This window comes from Ascidia mentula, chromosome 2 (assembly GCF_947561715.1).
Source record: "Ascidia mentula chromosome 2, kaAscMent1.1, whole genome shotgun sequence".
In the NCBI taxonomy this organism is placed as follows: domain Eukaryota; kingdom Metazoa; phylum Chordata; class Ascidiacea; order Phlebobranchia; family Ascidiidae; genus Ascidia; species Ascidia mentula.
The window spans coordinates 1,414,838-1,436,428 of record NC_138567.1 but is presented as its reverse complement, the minus strand read 5'-3'; the positions used below and the strand labels follow the sequence as shown (position 1 = coordinate 1,436,428).

General features: G+C 37.8%; 3 protein-coding genes across 4 annotated transcripts; all 3 read left to right on the top strand.

Annotated features, from left to right (window-relative positions):
* Positions 1-5,691: 5,691 nt before the first annotated feature.
* LOC145889517 (claudin-7-like) lies at positions 5,692-8,205 on the top strand. Its single transcript, XM_082980482.1, has 5 exons — positions 5,692-5,874; positions 6,187-6,289; positions 6,604-6,710; positions 7,023-7,168; positions 7,684-8,205. The coding sequence occupies exons 1-5, from the start codon at positions 5,740-5,742 to the stop codon at positions 7,853-7,855; spliced, it is 663 nt and encodes a 220-aa protein (XP_082836608.1). The 5' UTR covers positions 5,692-5,739; the 3' UTR covers positions 7,856-8,205.
* A 3,159-nt stretch (positions 8,206-11,364) lies between these two features.
* LOC145889150 (claudin-7-like) lies at positions 11,365-14,359 on the top strand. Its single transcript, XM_082980031.1, has 5 exons — positions 11,365-11,577; positions 11,983-12,085; positions 12,587-12,693; positions 13,098-13,243; positions 13,421-14,359. Exons 1-5 carry the CDS (start codon positions 11,446-11,448, stop codon positions 13,584-13,586), a joined length of 654 nt encoding a protein of 217 aa, XP_082836157.1. The 5' UTR covers positions 11,365-11,445; the 3' UTR covers positions 13,587-14,359.
* A 2,558-nt stretch (positions 14,360-16,917) lies between these two features.
* On the top strand, positions 16,918-21,008 carry LOC145889239 (claudin-7-like). 2 transcript variants are annotated; one of them, XM_082980142.1, is made up of 6 exons: positions 16,918-17,912; positions 18,251-18,353; positions 19,254-19,357; positions 19,643-19,785; positions 20,471-20,648; positions 20,734-21,008. In XM_082980142.1, the coding sequence occupies exons 1-5, from the start codon at positions 17,781-17,783 to the stop codon at positions 20,643-20,645; spliced, it is 657 nt and encodes a 218-aa protein (XP_082836268.1). In that variant the 5' UTR covers positions 16,918-17,780; the 3' UTR covers positions 20,646-20,648; positions 20,734-21,008. The 2 variants fall into 2 exon arrangements, with proteins under 2 accessions (XP_082836268.1, XP_082836267.1); XM_082980141.1 differs by having other exon boundaries at positions 20,471-21,008.
* The last annotated feature ends 583 nt before the right edge of the window (positions 21,009-21,591 follow it).

The following is a 21,591-nucleotide window of genomic DNA, read 5'->3' as shown; positions in this document are numbered from 1 at the left end:
CAAATACTCCATTTTACTGGAACTCCATGACAAGCAGAACGTCAACAATATTTTGCCGCTGGAGGTCCATAAAGAGTTAAGTAAAATCATGAATCCGATATGTTTGTTATTACAACTGTTTCAACATTGTCCACTCACAATAAGCACAGGGAAGCTTTCCCAATCAGTTACGTTCCTGCAAACTTGAGTTAATGCATAAAATGCTCTGTTACGATGTCAGAAATTTTACGTGAAATAAATTCACAAAACAATAACGAAAGACACCTGTTTAGAAATATAAACAATCAAAAGCGTGATTGTAAGTAGAAAATCAAATTGTCCTTGAGCGTAAGATGTAGAAAAACCTGTTGTTTGTTGGTTGAAGAATTTGCGTTCAGTTTAGGAGGTCATGTACTTATTGCATTAGGGCCCGTAAAAAATGTTCAACACACGCAGGTATAGTGTGCGTAGGGCCAGTTCTGTTTTTTGTCAAAACTTAAGGGGGACAACCAGTGCGTACCATGTGTTCGTTTAAACCGAAACACGATTCATGAAATGTAAAAGACACCAAAAACTCTTTACACGCAAGATTTTGTGCCTAAACTTTAGACGTTGCTGTCAGACGCTCGCGTACCGTGTACCGAATCGTGTAGAATTACATTGTGTAATTACATAATTGCATAGTAGCGCAGTCAAATTACTGAAAAATGCGATTGCCACCTAACTATCGTGGAGTTTAACCAATCATTATCGTCGTACCTGTGGAGGAATGTTCGGGCATATTTTTAGAGTTGGCCACTTTACGAAAGGTATTGAAAATAATGATGATTTGGACACCAGTTGATGGAATAGACATAAACTCCTCGTTGTTGTATTAGAACTTGTTTTGATTTAAACGGTTAAAATTTGTATATCGTTCAACATTATCGCTCGAGAATCTCGCATATGACTGGATGTGCCCCTTTGTTTGTAAAAACCCTAGTCGAAATAAGTTGTAAGTACTGTAGAGCGCAGAGACCAGTGTTATGTGCGACTTGTTAGTTTCAAACTGTAACTCTTTGTGTCCAATTAGCCATATAACTTTATAGAATTAAAGACATGTTTGATCAACTTGTTTTAGTTTCTTACTTTTCTAATTATCGTGTGCGAAATAAATCGATGGTGGTTAGATTCGATTGAAAGGAAACCAACTCACGACCACACGACAATCTTCGTCTTCTATTACAACGCGCAGTTGTTGAATGATTTGTCCATTGCCTGGAGGGAACCACGTGATCTCACGTCAGCACTATGACGTAATATACACTAATTCTCCTACGTGTTGGTTAAAAGTAATACAACTCCCCTGTTACTGCAAGTGTTGGGAGTTGAAGATTTTGGTTTATCTCGTTTCTCACAATTGCGAGGAACAGAAACATGGTTGGAATGTTATTACAACGCTCGGCAAAATGATGGTGCGACTTATTTTTTCCTCCACCTTCAGCTGAAGAAGTTTAATTGCGATGACGTAAGTCCGTTTGTTCTCTAAACTACATTAAGTCTGGCGTCCAGCACCAGACCGCACTAAGTGGCATGTCCTTATTTGGGCATGGACATAAAACTGCTGACAATTAAATCCTCCGCGATTCAATGTAAATTATAGGTTTACGAGATCAGAGATAACGTTCCTACGTAGGTCGGTTGAATGACGCCGTCTTGATACGAAGTTAAACGTTCTGCATAATTATTTGGTTCGGCAACAAACTGATATGTGTTCATTGTTTGATTTCCTCCCTTTTACCTCGCGTTTGTGCCTAATTATTAATTCCATAAACGTGACTGGAATCATTCAAATGTAATCATCTCAAATTATTTCAACGTAGCCATCCACAGAATCAGGAACAAGTCAAGGTTTTCGTACAAACATTCCTTCGTTTGAGTTATGTCAGGGAATATTAGAACAGAAGTAGACTCAACATCAAAACAAAACTAAATAGTTTTTGGAAAATAACCAAGTTTTTTTGCGCACCATTTTACAAAACATCTTTCTTTTATTGGAGTTAAATTCAGTTGGTCTTGAATACAGTTTTCCAACACAATAAAGAATACTTAAAACACCCAAATACACAATAACTGTGTTACTTCTTGGTTTACTGTTTCTTTTTTGTGTCTGAGACCAGAGATGATTTCATTGTCAAGGTCATCTGGAAAATCACGACACTCACCTGCCCTGAGGACTTTGGATCGCGAAAGTGAAATCATCTTCTGAATTACGTCATTATCCCGATTGCAAAATTAAGGACTTTTCTCTTTTAAAGTGCTTGACCATATACGGAGGTAAAGCACATGAAATTTTCATATGACGTTGAAATATTCAAAAGAAACGCGACTACATTAGTTCCAGATCAAGTGACTTCTCTCCGACATAGCGTAGTTTGATATAAAGACCTTCTATAAAACGTCGTTGGCCTATTTTCAACGTTCTTTGTTCCAATTTCGAGTTGTGTAAAGTAGTGATTAGCTTTGTGTTTGACTCTTTATGCTTTGCGGTCATTGTTCGCCTTGCACTGGAGCAGACAAAAGATTTTCGCAGGTTGTTAAGAGAGGGCAATTGAAAAAAAGTAATTGAAAATGTATTTTTAACCATCCGTGCAAAATCTCAATAAAAGTTAGTGGATTCAATAAAACGTTAGGAAAACTAAGCATAGTTAAGTAAAATTTACCAGAACAAATTGTCAATGTGAGAAGAATAAAAAGGCAAGTTTGTGCATTTAGCCTTGGTATAGGTTATCCCGGTCCAAACAGAACAAGATTGTTTTCTGTTGTGCCAGGTCGTTGTTATCCCATAGGAATGCCGCAAGTTAACCGTTTGCCCAGCGTTGGTCTGTTTCAGCACTAAGAAGGATTTGATGTTGTGAACAGAAAGGAAGATGGTGTTGATAACGCCCTGCTTTGATATTTTAAATAGTTAGGGAGTCTGATTTGCAGCCTGTGATATAACATCGCACAGAGGAAAGAAGAATCTCAGCCTACTTGAACATAATCGCCACAAACGCGTTTCGAGATCATGGTTTTGTCAAAGTGTTGATCCAACGTTTATTTTTAATTTCTTCAGAAGTAATTTCTCTAAATTCAGTTTTTCAAAAAAAAATTTATAAAAAATAACAACCCCAGGTTTATTTACCTTTCAGCTAAAAGGGAATGTTCTATTTTTCCTACTTGGAATTATTGTTAAAAAATCAAATACGTTACGATTTGGTTCAGTGAGGAGTAAATGTAAGTTTTTTATTTAGTTGTAATAAAGCGTAAAGTTTGTGGTTATTTGATTGTCGAACAAGAACAATTATTGTTGTTCTTCAACAATCGTCATCGCAAAACGACGTGGATTTCGCAGAAGAACGTTGAACACGCCAATTAACCGAATAATAGCGGGCGATTGAACGCGCTATGTTGTCAAGAACGAAACGCGGGAGTCGACTTACCAGCAAGCCATTATTATTCTGGCACTTTGAGAGCCACAACTAGCCCGGAGGCTATCGCGGCTTATTTGCTCGTCGGGGATTGTGATAACATTCCTTTATAACTCTTCGGGTCGAACCTCGCGCGATGCCACCAGCACCTGTTGGTTTTGCACCTCGTTGATTCAACCTCGCGCCGTGATGTCATTACAGAAAGCGCGGAGGAGTAGTTGCAAAGAAAACTATAAGCAGGTTCGAGCGTTGAGCGGTTGGAACTGGAGCGTTTTATTCAACGTTGGCGGATGTGGAGAGTTGGGAGTTTGGTTGAATCGGTTGTTGCTGACGGGCAAATTGCCCGCTTATGGGAAGGTTTCAATTCACCACTGCGGGTGTGTTTTGTGTGGCAAAAGTGGCAACGCAAACGCAACCGTGCCCTTTTTCTTGCTTGTGAAGGTCGAGCGTTTTGGTTTTATTGTTAGTTGCTAAATGCAATGGGTTGTGGTAGCGGATTAGATCGTCTATGATATGTCGATTAATTAAAGTACGTTTAGTCGTAGTTTATTTCAAATATATCAAAATTAATTTTTATTTTGCTGTGGAAAATCGTAACTCATTGTTTTACAGATGGTTTGGGGAAATGCAAGCATTTGTAACGATACTGGACTACTTTTTTAGAATAAATTTTAATGTACAGTAAATCTGCGCAAATTTTAACGTTTATAGAAAACAGATATTTTGCCTTTGTTACGTTCAGTTTCATCCAATTAAGGACAAACTTGCGAACTAGTAATTTTTTACCAACATACCTTTTAAATTGGCGCATTTGGTTTAATTAATACGTGGACTCCGAACCGTTTGAATAACTACTGTGGGTAACACGAACGCCTCGTCATTTATATCTTAATGCGTTTTAATAGCGGGACAATATAAGTTTATTATCTTAACACTGCAAGTTTAAGAACAAGTATTCAAACATTTGTATTTTACGACGTATCGATCCGATTACGTCACTGTTTTATGACGTATTTACAAGCCAACTTCGTAATAAGTTGTACGCCAAACCCGACTTGTGTTTTTAGGGTCAGTGAATTGGTAAACGATTAGTGTATGTTTCATCAATTTCAAAACTCATTTGATAATGTGTAATACCCACGTTGTTCATAAGTTGAATCAAAAGTAGTTGTTTTTTTATTTTAAAAGCAACCTTTTAAAAGACTTTGTTGCAAACATTAAAATATTTTGACCTTGTGATATCAAGAAAAAGGTCAGAAAGTATTATTAAATGCAGGAATGTGTTGAGGAATCTTGTCATTAAGTATAACAAGGCCAGGACAATTCCCCTTTTTTCATTTGTGGGCAACGTGGTTTTGTTGAGATTGATTGAGTAATTTTATTCGGCACTTGTTGGTTGTAGCCTGGGGGCTTTGAAATAGCTCTGATGTCCAATCTTCGGGTCAACCTCTCTGTCCGCTTGCTGTGTGCAGTCAGTCGGTTAGTGAGAAGTCTTGTAGTGCTGACTACGTGACTAGTTGTTTTTTGCAAGCGATGGCGGCTTTGAAGTTGTTTCGTTTTAATTATGTACGTGACAGTAAAAGCTGTGTGATATTTTGTACGCGGAAATAAGAAATGTCGGACGAATTTAACAAAGAAAAAAAACTTACAAAAAGCGTAATTATTTAGAGAGGTTGGATTTATATAAATGTAGGAAATTCGATGAAAGGTCAAAATATTTGAAAACAGACGAAAAAAACGATCAACAGATGCATCACATTTGATTTGTTTTATCAAATCTTATTTTTAAGAATGCCAACCTTATACGATATTTGAAAACGTTAAATTAAAATAATATGCATTTTAAAGTTGCGTTTAAATTCAAATCGCATCCACATAACGTCATTATCGAAAGCGAAGCGCGCCTTTTCTTGCGGCTTCAAAATCTGTCCGCCATCTTTCCCACTACGCCCAAGCTGCGCTGTTACGTCACAAGGCCGCTTGTTGCGCAACAAAGCAACGGGAGGTGGTGGGATTCGTGGTGTTGTGCGCGGGCAGTAATTGAATTGTTTTTACTTTCAGTTCCTTTGGAACAAACACATTCTGTTCCTCATATTTTTGACAACTAATATATATTGAAGTGTTCGAAAGTTTTAATACCTCATACCTCAAAAACTGCTTGTACTTTTGGTACCGAATCACTTACGTAGTATGTTTATCACGAATTGCTTCCATATTTGATAAAGAGATTATATGATATCAATTTTCTTTTTTGATAGATTTTACTTAATTTTGGTTTGATTTGTAAATTTTACTGAAGTAACTCAACAAAATGGCTGGATCAGGAGCCGAGATTGCCACTATTGTGTTCATGAGTATTGGAACTATCATGTCGATAGCGTGTGCTGCTGTACCCTACTGGAAAAAGAATGACCCTGAAGATACGATCAGAGACAGCATCGTTCGTGTAAGTTCATTTCATTAATTTTTATCTGTGTTTTTTTGAACAAAGTAAGATAAGGGAATAAATTCAAAACCCGTCGACGCCCACTCTTCTGGATGAAATCACTTTTCTTTTGGGAGAAAAGTAATTATAAATTACGACATCTCTGTCATAGTGATGACGTTCTATGTTATTACAGAATGACAAATAGCGATTCACTTGACGCCATTTGCTTGGTTTTAAAGTGGCATCTTTTGGAATCTTTTTCCACCCATAAAGCCTAAAGATTTGTTTGATATGAGATGGATGTCTGACTAATTCCTCATGTATTTGCAGCACGAGGGGTTGTGGATAAAATGTCAAACCTTCCAAACCGGTAATTGGGATTGTGACGATTTCAACAGATTCTTTCTCGGTTTGCCCTCAGAACTCCAAGCAGGTAGAAATATTAATCATGTTTTTTACAACTTAGCTTTAACGTGATAAAACGTTTGGGTGTTGCGAGCCTTTTTCAACGTTATTTGATTGTGCGACCGATTGTTGAAGCTTTTAAACAAATAACTGCCAAAAAGCAAGATTTTCCGCGGCTTTGTGACAAATGCAATTGTACACCCATATTATACATTGTTCCTACAATCAACAGCTGTCGTTCGGGAATTGTGCTTTATTGCCGTTTGTTGTTTCAATGCTTATCGATCGAGGCATTGTTCGAAACAATGGGAGTGTTCTACAAACAATTTATATTGTTTTTAGCTCGTGGTTTCGCTATCACTTCGATTGTATTCGGAATGTTCGCCATTGCTTGCATGATCGTTGGTATGGACTCCGTTCCTTGCGGCAGTGACGACAAGAGCACCAAGGTATTATGTGATAACCTACTTTACTAATCCACTGCCCGAGTTCTTATGTTTGCTGCCGAGTGCTTGATTAAATCCATTTCAAAACATATATTTCCCTCTTATTGCATTATAACCTCTAATTGCTGTTGTTTTCAAAATACAACTGTTTAATTAAAGAAGTCATATCCTTTGTTAGTATGTTCAGCAGTTCCCATTTCCACGCGGTTAACCATAATTGGTATCAACCAATAGCATTAAAACTATGCTCTCGTAAGAGAAAAGCAGCGCTTCTAAAACTCCTCCCAACATCTAAACATTACTTTTCTTATCCAGAGACGCATCCGTCTGGTTGGGGGATGTCTTGCTTTCCTCTCCGGGCTTCTTATTGTGGCTGCAGTATCCTGGTACGCCAATGACATCAGAATCCAACACGAGTTCGCAACACAGCAGAGATTGGTCGGAAACACATCACTTAACAGGTTTGTTGCGGTTGAACCTTGGGAGAGTTGGAAACGGATGTTGATATTCTGACACTCATGTTATCTCTATAATCTTGAGGTCACCCATGTTGTCTATTTAATTATCACAAGAACGACTACGAAAAGTTGTTTATTGACATACAGAGGCATATGGGTAACAACATTGCTAAACTAACCTTCATAAGTTACGGCTATTAAAAACTGCACTGAATGCCTGAGTTAGAGTGAATGCAACTTATTGCCTTTTACTAATGGACACCAGAAACTGTAGAAGATACAGTTTTAACAAGATCCTATTGGCTTTCCTATTTTAAGAATATTTATAGCTAATGTTGTTTATTGACTTACAACGACATGCGCAACAACATGGCCAAATTAATTTAAAAACTGTACTGAATTCCCAACTAAAATCAAAATTGCCTTATACTAATGGGCATAAACTAAAAATAAAGTTTTAACCGAAATGTGGATTCTATTGCCGGTATTTTTTGTAAAAAAAGTTTCTGATCCAACAGATTTATCTTCGGAGAGGCGCTGTTCATCGGTTGGGTCGGAGGAGCGTTCATGGTTATCGCTGGCTTGCTGGGAATATGCTCCGGTTGTGGCGGAGAATCTTACGAAGACGGACCAAGAAGCTACGTTTACAGGCCACCCAAGTCAGCTGGAACTGGACAAGAATATGTCTGAAGTGCCGAAGCTCCCTCAGATGTTTCGCCAGTAGTTTTTGTAACATATCATGTCCCGTCGGGGTACTTTTTAAAGCCTGTTTTTAACAAGATTTTAAAGTAACTTTTATTACTTGGTTGAAAATCCCGCCCTGTTATTGTGGAAATTTTTGTACCGAGTTTTGTCGACCATTACCCGGTGCTCTGTGAGGCAGATTGTGGACACGACCAAAGGTTAAAGTGCCAGTTTTCGTCACTTTTTATCAGGTGTTGAAATTCGATATTGTTTTGGTATCGAGTCTCGTTTTCTTAACCGCCCTCCGCAGAAATTCATATTCCTGCCTTTTTCGTAACTTTTCTGCTGTACAGATGTAATAAAATGGAACAAATAATTCCGGTTGTTGTTGATTTATCGATGGTAAGGAAACCAGCTTAAAGTTGATGAAGTCTCGCCACCTGGGTTTTGTGACGCACAGTATCACGTGATCTCTAAACACGCAGTTGTTTAAAGTTAAATGACGTCACTCGGCCAGCCCGCGAAAAATGCTGTGAAAGAATGAAGAGAAAATTGAAATTTAACAGAAAAACAGTTTCCTATTTTGTGCGATGTAATACTGATTATGTGTGAATAAAATATTAGTGGAGGACATTTCGATCAATGGTGGAAAAGAATATAAATTTATGATTCGAAGATTTCGTTTCCAACATTTTTATATTTCACATCTACGACAGTTTTGAGACAAACAGGAAAGCAAATAGACGTTTTACACGAGACTCTGCAAGTCTGTCGTGGTTCCAACACCGCAAACTTTGCTGACGGCGTGTTCTGAAAAAAGTTTGCGGTGCAGATTAAAGTATAAGGAGTGGAAGAAGTCTATCCTTTGCCCTTTCGTGTTCTTTTGCGCTAACAGGAAGTTTGCAAGAAACTCGAAATCCAGTGTTTAGACTTGTTGATTGCCCACATTAACTGGCGTGTCTGAGTGGTTATTGTGTCAATGGGACTCATCAAGTAGTTTACCGACGTTGTAACAAAAGATACCTGTTGTTTTGTTTCTAATTTAAATGCAGAGCTTTTTGGTTCGTTGTTGTTGAGTTGTTTATGGACTGTTATCTCGTTCCTTTTTTGTTACCCATGAAAAAGCAAATGTTGCTGCCATTTCCATATGTGATAAGTGGGCAAAACGTTGCTCGCCAGTATGTGTGACAAGCACTAGAGTGGGCGCACTTGGCTGATCAACAGCATTGGTTTACGGAAATGTTCTTGTAAAATTTTCTCTAGCAATTTTCTTCAGACAATTCCAGTACTTTTCATCATGTGATAAAATCCGTAAGGAATCGAAACTTCACGATGACGCTGCGTTCCAACTCCCCTATATAACATACGTCATCCCGTAATGGCGAGAGCCCTGTGTTGAGATTGTGCCGAACGCGTAGATTTATCAAAACAAAACGCCAGGTCGTCTGGTTTCAAGCCTGGTGCAATTCTCAGATTTGCTGAATGATTTCGCGAAAGCTTCAAGGTCAAATGTTCAAACGAAGGATTCGTGCATAGAGAGTTGGAAAAATCTGATCAAGATTATTCTAGTAACACAGCATAAAAGTATTTTTTTGTTTATTTAAAGAAAAAACAGCGATTGTTTCATTGCGTGAGGAGAACATGCAAGTATTGTTGACTGAATACGTCTAATTCTAATGAACGAACCATCGTAAAGCGCAGAAAATGTTAAATTACCTGCCCTAAACACTGCTTAGTGTAAAGCGAAATATTAAAACAGAGTACACTGATTTTCTGCCAGACCTCATGTTGCGTTCATAGAGTTGTGAGCAACGAGTTGGGCTGCGTGCTCCTATGCCACACACTGGAGCTTATCTATTATACATAACATACGACGGAGGAAGCAGCTTGCGAAATATGCTGAGCGTGAACAACAGCTTGCAGTCGTTTGTTGTAATTTGCAGAAAGCAGACAGACGTCTTTTTTCCAAAGTTTGGTGTAATAATAATACGCATTTGTAAATCAGCCTCGTTTTGGACCCCATAGCAAGCGGGAACTAGTTTTTCGTGAAAGTTTATTTAGTAGCTGGAATGGTTTCGATCGAAATATCAAGGTTTGTTTGTTTGGTTTTGCAGGAGGCTTTCATCGGTTTGATCTAGTACTGGAGAACGTTTAGTGAACTAACTTATTTGTAGTGGTGGAGTGGTTCGTGTATTACCAACTACAGCAGTGCATAAATTTACGTAAACTTTGTGTTTTTGAATTATTTGAGGCAAAATCTGCGTATGAAAGGTTATATTCAAGACACAATAGTTGTTGCGTTGATTCGACTTCAGGTGACTTCAACCGAATAAGAAAAAATCCATGACCCCATCGTGTTTTTAGTGGAATGCGCTGCGCGTTTATGTTTGAGATAATGGTTCAAAATTGTTGCAGAAACGTATGAAAACTTTCATAAAATTTCCTTTTTTCGGATATAGAGAAAACGTAAGTGGTTTTCAAGTTAGGTATGATAAATATCCATTGTTTTTAGTGGGCTAATGGCAATGATTTTTGATTTTTTAAATTTATCGTAACCGCCTTGTTCCAAAGGCCCTTAATACTCGTTTTGACCTAAATTTTAATCACATCATGTGTGTTGGATATTTATTTAAAATATATAAAAAAATTCCACTTCAAGTTCACAGCGTGGGATCATTCAATGAATCAGTGAACCCGTCATCATCATCATGTGATCTGTTTATTTTTACTTTGGCTTCTCGTAACCAGCTTATGAGATGCCTGGGGCTGTATATTCATATTTCCATCATCCTAGTTTAAACGCAACCTGTAATTTGCTTGCATTTGCACTTTGTAGAAGGAAGGGCGGAGACCTGGATTCATTCTTACAAGGTTCCTGACAAACGTCGGTGAGATACGGACAGAAAGGTGGAAGTCTATTGAATAAGTTTAGTGAGAGGAACATTTTCTCTTGGGTTTGTTTTCAAAGATTTCAGAAAGTCTAATCCAGTTAGAGATCCGAAAAGTTAAGGTTTAAAATAAGAAAAATAAGAAGAGGTGATTGCGTTAAATGTGGTCCTTGAGTTCACATGCATACAAATAAATATCGTTGTAAACACGCATGTGTAGGCTGTAATAAGCTCTAAAATCTAAAGTCCGCAAAGTTCGTGAAATGAAATGAGAACTCGTGAAATTTTGCAAGAGGTGGTGGGAGTCGTATGTCTGTCAAAGGTTTGTGATGTAATACGCAACATGAAAGTACCGGTCTATGACCTCACAAAGCATGGTTGTAAAATGTGGAATACATCCATTCATGTGGTGAAGATGGTTTTGTGTTTGCAATGTTGAGGAGTGAAAAGTCGCTTTCATCCCGTTCTTTATCCTAAATTTAATTCTGGTATTTTCGCAACGCACGAAACGTTATGAAACAACAATTATACTTGCTTGTATGTTGAAACAGCGCAAGCATTCAACCCTAATGTATACGCACTCACTAGAGTTTATAAAGTTCAATTTTTTTCGACTTTTCCCGCACAAAAATTTTACTTACTTTGCAGTCTTATAGGATTTTGTATCGATTTAAAGATTGTCTCTAAACTTAAACATTCGACGTAACAATGGGATCCGGTGCCCAAGTCGCGACCATCTCGTTGATGGTGATTGGAACTTTCATGACCATCATAAGTGTCGCCCTTCCATACTGGAAGAGGAACGACCCTGAAGACTCCGTCATTGATAGCATTATAAGGGTAGGTTTATGTTAAATTTTGAGTGTGATTTCTATTCTATCAGTGACCTCGTAACCTTTTGAAAAGTTATTAAGTTTATTTGAAAGATTTTTCGAATTGGAAAAAACGTTTATCCATTTTTCAGTTAAAATAATACTTGTAAAAAAGGCCCTTGGGCACACAACCTTAAAGTGATGTCTTACTGTATTGTGGATGGTGTATATATCCTAAAAAACATAAAAAAAATCTGCAAAACGCCAGTTGGCTGCTTCGTAAACGTGACATCCTAGACAATATTCTCTTAATCGGCTTACTGTGACGTAACAGTTATGTGTCCATTAGATGTTATGTTTGTTTTACTGCCACGTTTGTATTCTTTTTATACGAAATCACCGAGTAACGAATCTCCAACATTTTGTCGAACAGCACGAAGGTTTGTGGATCAAGTGTCAAACTTTCACTACTGGAAACTGGGATTGCGACGACTTCAACCGTTTCTTCCTCGGTTTGCCCGTTGAACTTCAGGCTGGTGCGTTGAGAGATACACAACTTTGTGGTTATGTATTATGCGACCTCGCCCCTCGGGCTATAGCGTACATGGAACGGGCGCTTAACGTTTGCCGCCCAAACTTATAATTTGAAAATCCCACAAAAATTATCGATACTCCCATGCTAAAGTTCAAAGTGTGAAGTCACACTGGTTGACGTAGAATACAGAAAAAGTGCTAACTGAGGTTGTAAAGCAAGTCCTGCCAAGCCCACAATATATGTATGAGAAAAAACGTTTTTTTCCTATCCCACTCCGAAACATATTTACGGCGATTTACATAATTGGGTACTTGTTAGGTCTGTATTACGTTGTTTGTTAAGATGGTCATAAATACCTGCAAGGCTCCCTATGTATTTAATCCTATGATTAAAATCCTTACGTAATTGCCAGTAGAAATCTTTTACCGTTTTTTCAAATAACCATAGTCTCTCACCCTTTCATATAATTCGATTCGATTCGATTAAACTATTGTTTTTGAAGCTCGGGGATTCGGAATCACTTCGATCGTGTTTGGATTATTCGCTATTACCTGTCTTATTGTTGGAATGGATTCGATTCCTTGTGGGGGTGACGACAGAGGAACTAAGGTGGGTAAAAAAAGTTTTCAAGGATAAAAACCTAAAAAATAATCACAGCAAATAGTTTTAAACTCATGTTTATTTTGACTATGTGCTTTTAAATAAATTTTCTAGTTGTTAAACAGACGTCACAGTGTTGGTTCCGATTAAAACTTTTGCAACAATTACACAAATAACAAAATCAATTCATTACGGTGCTTCCGATTCCAATAAACATTTCGTAAATAATTACATCATGAACTCTTCTCGTTGTGTTTTTATGCCTTCACAGACAATTTTATCTTTTCACGAACTTATTTTCTGACACTTTAGAACTAAATTTAACAAAAGGATTCTTACCCTTCTCGAATTCGACAGCTTTCAAATTCTCCAAGCTCTGAATGATTCCATTTTTTTTGTTCCTTGGCTTTCAGAGACGGATTCGACTTATTGGTGGAATTCTTGCCCTGTTGGCCGGACTTCTCGTTGTGGCCGCAGTGTCCTGGTACGCGAATGACATCAGAATCGAGCATGAATTTGCGACCCAGCAGAGATTGTTGGGAAGCTTTTCTATCACGAGGTATTTCTTCTCCCGCTGTTCCTCGAGCAACATTTGTTTTTAGGTTTTAATCACTCAAAACCTCGGCTGTATGGGAATTTGATGGAGTTTTCTTAAAAGAATGCTTTTTCTTATCAATTCAAAAATATTAAAAAACCTTGTGACAAGATTTACACGAAAAATTGAATTATGACGTAGGTACATCTTCGGGGAAGCCCTCTTCCTCGGTTGGGTTGGTGGAACTTTTCTGGTAATTTCCGGGTTACTGGGAGTTTGCACGGGATGTGGTGATGATACATATGAGGACGGACGTGGAAATTACGTCTACAGGCCACAAAAATCGTCCGGACAGGAATATGTGTAGTGCAGTCGTTTGGAAACGTAAACGTATTTTTTATGTTCCCTTTTATTTGGTGCTTTTAAGGATTTGATCGTTTTGTACTTTGCTACTCCAATGTTGGACTTTTTGTCGAGCTGTCGGAATATTTCTGGCTCATATAAAAACACATATTTGTAAAACTTGAGGTCAACCTTCTGTTTTGCTCAATTTTAAGTTAATCGGATTGTTGTAACAGGCAATATTTAGATTTAAATAATAAGTATTCTATTCGAGTAATCCGTATTCGGATCCGATGAATGTGTTTATTAATGTGCCGGTACGTATGTTAAACACTTAATTAGAGCCTGAAAATTGTTATATCAGCTTGCATTCTTAACGCTCGCTTGTCACTTACATATGTGTACCTGCTTATTTGTATGCGCCTACAATGCCGTTCCACCGATTGCCCGTTAAATTACATAGTGTGAATTGTGCAGTGTATTTGTTACAACGGCTTGTAGTAAGGTGGCGCCGTTTCCCTGAAGTCTGCTTTGTCGTTTCAACCAATCGTTTCGTTGTTTCCACGACAACGCAATAAAATGTTCCAATCGGCGCCAACTTGGTTCACAATGTTCGTGGGCCCTCCTGTTTCAATTGTAAAAGTGTTTTTATTGGAAAACCACCAAACAATTTCCAGCGTGAGTCTGCTGCGGTGTATACTTCTATTAGCATTCTGTGTCACGTTCTTTCAATAAAACGTTTTGTTTGGGATCAAGTGGTGGCGTTAACACAATTTGAAACAAAAATAAAAGCAAATGTCCAAGTTTGCCAATTTTGTCGACTAAATACGTCATCATAAATCAACGCTATATTGCATTTGGTTTTTGATAAATTGCTGGTACTTCGTCGAAATGGGAGTTTATGTGCAACAAACTGTGTCCAAAAATTCAAACGAAGAAAGTTCAACTTGAACGTGAGGAAAGGAACGTTTTCGAGTCAATTACGCGGTCGAGTTGCGCGAATTGCCCTCGGCAACGTAACACGAGAATGACAAGTTTGAAACGTGATGGTTTTAAGTACGTTCTCGTGATTTACAAGCGGAGATATTGACAATAAAAATTTAAATTGGTTCTGAGTTTAAAATTAAATGTAGCTGTTGTATGTAACCAACCTTTTTTACGTTTTTCGAAGTTTCAAATAACTGATGTTGAAAAAAAAACGAGTGCCCTGTTTCCGCTTGGTTGATTCGCTTGAAGATATTTTTAATTAATTTTCTACATTCCAAACCAGTGGTTCTTTAATATCTTTCTTGTCGACATCGACAAAGAAAGTCGACAAAGACAAGTTTAACTGCGCAATATGACTCATTAACCCTCAGGTCATAATGTACATTAACAACAACATGTACATAATTTATAATTACAACACACCGTAAAGGTGTTTTATACGTTAAGCTACAACATTGGACATAACGTTATTTATTGATTGGCAAAAAAAACAACTGCAACGTATACATGTTTCTACTGTCGTGTATTTAAGCCTTTGAAATAGCATATAGTGGTGAAATGCATTACGTCAGTCAGACAAAAATCACGTGATAGGCGTTTCTCTTCGGTTTGAAAGTCATTTTCTCATTGGAGCTAAAAGTTAAATTCGCCTGCCAACGTATAATTACATCATACTTGTAGCAACATCTATCTCAATTTTTAATTCGTTTTATTTTCGCCATCGCCAACATCAGCGCAATACTCGATACAAATTGCGAAATGGGGAAAAGTTCAGACGAGGGATCGGTCAAAATAAGTAACAACACCCAATAAGATTAGACATTGAAACTCATGTCTTTCTGTTTAACCTGAGTTACAAAAACCACTTGGGGGGCAATAACTTTATATTCTGTGTTTTTGCCTCGTAGCGGCCAATTTCCTGCCTTGTCCAAACACAAAACACCCTCCCGTTTGGCTTATACCATTACTACTACCTTCCCCTAGCACCAGCACGTACTAACAAGTGCTGCCTTGTAACAACAGGTAGAGGCTGTAAGGCGGGAGTAAATTGTGTGACGTTGAGGTTTTGTTGTTGCTGGGTTTCGAAGCCTAAATACAAAGAAAGAAACAGTTGAAGAGAGTTGTTGTGTCTTTAACAAAATAATCACAACGTAATTAATCGCAGCACCAAACAGTATAACCAGTTTTATGGCAGTGTAATCGAGTGAATTTGAAGATTTTGGTACTTTGTATTCACCCATTAAACCTCCATAGTCTTTTGTAAATGTGTGTTTAAGCCAAAACTGTGCTTTATTCATTATGTGGGAGAGGCTACATATATTAGTAACGATTAATCATGCGTTTCATAATCCCTAATTACCGCATGTAGTATTGAGCAGACCTGCAGCTGCCAGACAATTGGTAAGGTGCACAGCACTGACGTCATCACGTACAGGGCAGATTACGCGAGCCGTTTATCTTCGCATGTGGTGGGAAGTGTTAGGTAGGCAATCAGAAAATGCTTTCTGGCAACAGGTGTCAATACAATGTAGAATTCGCACAAATGCATGTTTCATGACAGAAAATCACTTGGTAATAATAAAATAAATTGTATTAAAATTTATTTAATAAAAAAATATCTACATGGGAATGATTGGAAAATACACTGTGGTGTTACTGACTAGTTTCATTTGCATGTCATTTCAAAAGGTACTGTCCGAGTAGGTTTGAAACTTTAAACACCGTCCAATAACATTGGCACCAACAACCGGAACGTCGTGCATTCTGAACCGCCCCGACTTACTTTCAACACCAAGAAAGGCCACAATAAATGTATTTATTGAATACGTATAGTCTATCACAAACTCATAAAGTGCTTGATAACTGTGATACCGAAAACCGAAGGCAATACGAGTTGAAATCCAGTCTGTACAATTCTGGGCTTGGTCATTAAATTGGCACAAAGAAAACATAAATTGAAATTGAAGTATCCGGATTCATCTTTGTATGTCGTAATGGCTCTTTTATATTTAGTCGTGAGATTTGTGGCAACGAGGTTCAAATATTTTCGACTGTTATTGTTTTAAATCATTGCCTGCTCACGTGACGAGTTAATTACTTGAAGAGGGTACGCGGGCAATCTGAAGGTAATCTGTTGTCAGTAGCCCGGGGCTACGTTATTTCGCAACCAACCAGAACCTTCACGTCAGCTTTATCCCGTGTTAAGCCAGGATACGTTTTATCGCGATATTTTGGTGGGAATATAAATGATTATGACCAACACAGCGCAGATCGTGCGTTGAGCGTCTGTTATAAATGTTTTATAACCCAGTTTCAGTCAGGCAGAAGCGCATATAGTGTGTAGTGAGTGAACTGTTTTCATCGCCCAGATAGTGGGAATTACTGTGAGAGAATTATAAAAGTTTGTTTCAGACAGAACTGATAGAGGGACTGCTAAAATGTTTGTTTTGCTGTTTTTGTGATGATTTGATGAAAATTGCCTTCTTTAAAAGTTAAGGATATAAATTTGGCTAAATTATTTTTTTTTTAGAAAAATGTTTCTTACAATTTTTTTTAACTGTTTTTGTATGTTTTACTACGAGGTTTCCTTAATTCTATTATGACAAATAAAGATTGGTTTGAAAAGCTCGCACGCTCTACCCAGCATAATTTATTTTACGTAATTGTAATCATCATCACACAGCCAAACTGGTCACATGCCATCCCAAATATGGCGAGTTACCCAGACTTTACTCTTCTAGACGAAGTAGTGATTAAACTCAACTGAAGTTAGTTTGAAAATGTGTTTTTGTGTCAGACAAAAGCTTACAATAAAAGTTTGTTTTCTGTGGCGGGCCAACGTCATAACCTCACGATTTAGAACACTTTGCAAGTCTGTACCAGTTTAAATATTTTGTTCTACTTATCTTAAGATTTATTTTTAGAAACATGATACATAATTACGTGAGTTGCAGACAGGTCCGCTGGGATGACCTAAAATGTCTCATCCGTGCACTTTGTTGCTTGTTGTCACATTTTCGCCCCCAAAACAACCAGACAAAAACTGCCACTTTGTGGTGACAATTACGACTGAAACACAATGGCCAAGCAAAAGCTAAATCAATAGTTTAGTCGTGTCCTATATATTTAATATGTTTTCTATATATTTGATATACGCCATGTTCGCAGAAATAATAGGATTTAAGTTTTACATTTTCTCTGCTTTGTCTTTTTCAAACAAAGTCGAAGAGTTATGGGAGTCGCAGCGCAGTACATCGCCTGGATCGGTTTAATGGTTGGTTTTGCTCTTTCCTGTGCTGCAGTGTTTGCTCCATATTGGGCAAAACAAACTCCAGAAGACACCACTAGGGACGACATAGTGAGGGTAAGTCCTCAGATTTGATGACTGTGTGTGTACACTTTAATACAGAGTGGAACATTAACAATATATTTTGACGGAACCAACTTTGTTGTTTTTAATAAACGTGCAAAGATTTACGAGACAAGAAAACGGAACCCGTTCAAATGTGCTTGCAAACGTTATTCTTTCAGTTAGTTGAGCACCCTATGGTGGAAGGCTTGTTCCTTTCAACAATCACCCAATACCATTTTTACAACTTTACATACATGGCCGGAATTATAATAAAATTTATGATAAAAAACTTCGCTCTTTGGTTAAGGCTGTAAAGGTTTTTTTCAACGAACTTGTACTTCTTTCCACAGCATAGAGGTCTCTGGATTCAGTGTCAAGCCCTTTCTACAGGCAACTGGGATTGTGACGATTACAATATGTTCTTCATTAACCTTCCTCTCGAACTACAAGGAGGTCAGCTTATAGATAACCACACATATCTTTTCTATTTTAACCACAAATATGGTTTAGTGAGTAAAGGCATTTGGTTTTGAAGATTCCCTTTCTAAAGAAAAAGATATATTGGATTCTAAATAAGCGAAATTATCAAATAAGTTTGATAAGAAAGCCAATGCTGATATATTGAAACTTTTAACACATTGATTGAGTATGCGGCTCTCAAACAAACATTGTGATTGTGCAACCATGTGCAACCATGTGCAACCATGTGCAACCATGTGCAACCATGTGCAACCAACACTCATCAATCAGCCAATCATGTTTATTTTGCACAAAAAAATGCAATGTAAATGAACTACTTACAAGCAAACGTTAAAATGGCATAGACACATATAAAACTATAGCTGATTGCACTTGGAGATGATGACTAGCAACTGACCGCATCCGTCCTTAGTTGACCGCCACCATGCCGTGTCAGCCTCAACAACATTTTGAAACTACTGCTTTTCAAATTGTCACAAATACTGATGGCTCATAAATGCATTGAGTGCAGAGGTGTTACCGATCTGATTTCGATGAATGCGGAGTTAGTCAGAAACTTGCCTCTTATTTTATCGGCTTTGGCGAATGCTTTTGATTACGGTTTGATGTTTTCGTTTTCATCGGCAGGATATCGTTGCCCTTTACAGGGCGAAATATATTTTCCTGATTTTAAACATCCTATGGGCTGTCTGCCAGACTGATTTTTTTCGGTTTATGTACTCAGCGTCGTATCGTTTTGATAATATCAGTTTCCGAATACTTTTAATTGACATTTGTTTGTTACAATCATTGAGTAGAATTTGAACCTATTTGCATCTTGCTGGCGAATCTATCCGGGTATATTAATAAGGAAACCTGATTTGTTTCTTTCAGCCCGAGGTTTTGGAATTGGATCCTTGTTTCTTTCCTTGATATCCCTGGGTATGATAATTGCCGGCATGAAATGCTGTCCCAGCGGTCTTGAACCTGTGATCAAGGTAAGCTTTATATGCGAATAAGGTTGGTTCCTCAATTGTGGCTGCATCTAGCACTTAGGCATTGTCCTAATATCAGCATGAATTTATTTCTTATGTTAGGAAATTATTTATTTATCAAAAATAACAACAATTCATCAATTTGGGAATACATTAAATTAGATGATATTTGAAAAAAATGATAAGGCACGCGGAAACGTTTTTTCAAAAAAACTTCAATCTGAGGCAATTTGTTTCAAAGAGTTATATTCGGATAATCCAGAGTTTTTTAAATAAATGAATTTTCAGAGAAAAGCGCGCATGTACGCCGGAATATGTGGAGTTGGAGCCGGAATTGCGATGTTGGTCGCAGCTTCTTGGTACGCCAGCAAAGTTTACTCCGATTATTATCAAGCAACTGCTTATCTGATGCAGAACTACTCAGTCACCAGGTGAACCTTAGTTAAACTGCATTTATCCCGCGGGCCAGTGTTGTATACAAAAAAATATCTTGATTACAAGAAATTACGGAGTTACGGAACGAAATTGATATTACACGAATAAAACAACTCCTTTATTTATTGCAACGTTTGTGTTCGAGCTGCTTCTTTTAACGATAGAGGTCGTGCCCACGGGAATTTTGGCTGCGGCCATGTTTCCAGGCCAAGTTACAATTCGCGAGCCAACCCAAATTGGAACCTGCAGTTTGCAACGCTGCCTTAGTTGTATAAAATTTTGCTCCTTTATTCAAATTACTCATTTTAGCACACAAATGCTAAAGTTGAAAAACTGCCATGATTCAATTTTAAAACAAAACCCATCATTGATTTGGTTGCCGAGTTTTCCTCGCTCAGTAAGTTTTGACGCGACTCTCGTGCGTCCTCTCGCGGTTGGTATGTATTAAAAATGTTTAGCCAACTTAAGGCAAAGACGGTCGACCGCGATTGGCAACAACGGTCAAACGCCCGATCTGCAAGGATTTCATTTCAAAAGAAAAGTTTCTTTCAGATGTTATTTTTTGTAAGAGCAATATTATGGAGTTACTGTGGTTTTTCTTAATGTAAAGTGGATGTTTTTAGCAGGTCTCTATTTTAACTTAAAAAGCACGCAACAATTCACCTCTGTCATCGCTTTCAGGTGGATATTCGGTGAAAGTTTGTTCCTGGGTTGGGTTGGTGGAGCTCTATCTCTTGTATCAGGAGGAATCGCCATTTGTTCAACTTGTGGATCGAGATCGGATGAATATTCTGATGATTATAGATACGGTGGACCACCGAGCAAAGCGGCTGCTATTAACGAAGCTTACGTGTAAATTGTAAGGGGACGTTATATAAAGAAAGCCATGATATTTTATTTGTATATTCGTGTTTTTGATTCAAACAAACGCTTTTTATTCGTAGCATTACTGCACTAATCACTGGGGAACATTTGCCAAATCCTTGTCATATTTTTATTACGGCCGATTGGCCGCGTCATATGTGGCTGCTCGCAACACAGAACTTCCCAGTTCGACTGGCTGCGATCCAACGGCAGACTGTGATTCTCCGTGAGGAAATCACCTTCACATGGGCGTTTGACTCGATAACCTTCATGGTTTATCGTTGCCCATGTCATTTTGTGTTTGACGTTTATCGTTTATGTGCGCAGTAAGTTTGTGTGCAAAATAAAAATGATTTGATTTGATTTTAGTCTGCTAGCAGGAATTAAAAATTGGCCTAGAAATTAAAGAACTCATCTGCAGCACGACACTTTCACAACAATTAGGTTCCATCTAACTTTATGCAAAACTGCTGAAGAACTGACGTCATTACGTACGAAACCAAGTCCAGGTATTGAACAGATTTAATATCTCAAAAACAACGAAGACATCAAAATGGTTACAAGGCTAGTTGTGAGTCAGTTAATATTGCTGCAGTGCTTGCAGGTGTTTGCGAAAACTCCAATGTTAAAACCACGCGTGAGACGAATATTCAGCGTGCATTCGCCGGCGGCAATCTCACTTCCCAGCAAAAAGCAAAATTGAATTCTAAACTCGTGAGGTTTCTCAGTTAATCATTGCATTGGAAGTTGATGATTCTCGAAGCTGCATAGGTAAGTGCCGTAAACATGTTTTAGGCAGACAATACTTTAAAAACCGACTCATTCACTTTATTGAGATAAATTTAGGTATGTTTTAGGATAATAAAGGTATATTTTTTGCTTAATCTGTTCTTCTGGCACAATTAAACGTACACTTTCATTAACCGAAGTTTTACCTG

Coding starts and splice junctions, on each gene's coding strand:
- LOC145889239 (XM_082980142.1), top strand. CDS start 17,781: ATGGGAGTCGCAGCGCAGTACATCGCCTGGATCGGTTTAATGGTTGGT. Junction 19,358..19,642: donor GTCTTGAACCTGTGATCAAG/GTAAGCTTTATA, acceptor ATGAATTTTCAG/AGAAAAGCGCGCATGTACGC. Junction 19,786..20,470: donor CAGAACTACTCAGTCACCAG/GTGAACCTTAGT, acceptor CATCGCTTTCAG/GTGGATATTCGGTGAAAGTT.
- LOC145889517 (XM_082980482.1), top strand. CDS start 5,740: ATGGCTGGATCAGGAGCCGAGATTGCCACTATTGTGTTCATGAGTATT. Junction 5,875..6,186: donor TCAGAGACAGCATCGTTCGT/GTAAGTTCATTT, acceptor ATGTATTTGCAG/CACGAGGGGTTGTGGATAAA. Junction 6,290..6,603: donor GCCCTCAGAACTCCAAGCAG/GTAGAAATATTA, acceptor TATTGTTTTTAG/CTCGTGGTTTCGCTATCACT.
- LOC145889150 (XM_082980031.1), top strand. CDS start 11,446: ATGGGATCCGGTGCCCAAGTCGCGACCATCTCGTTGATGGTGATTGGA. Junction 11,578..11,982: donor TCATTGATAGCATTATAAGG/GTAGGTTTATGT, acceptor TTTGTCGAACAG/CACGAAGGTTTGTGGATCAA. Junction 12,086..12,586: donor GCCCGTTGAACTTCAGGCTG/GTGCGTTGAGAG, acceptor TTGTTTTTGAAG/CTCGGGGATTCGGAATCACT.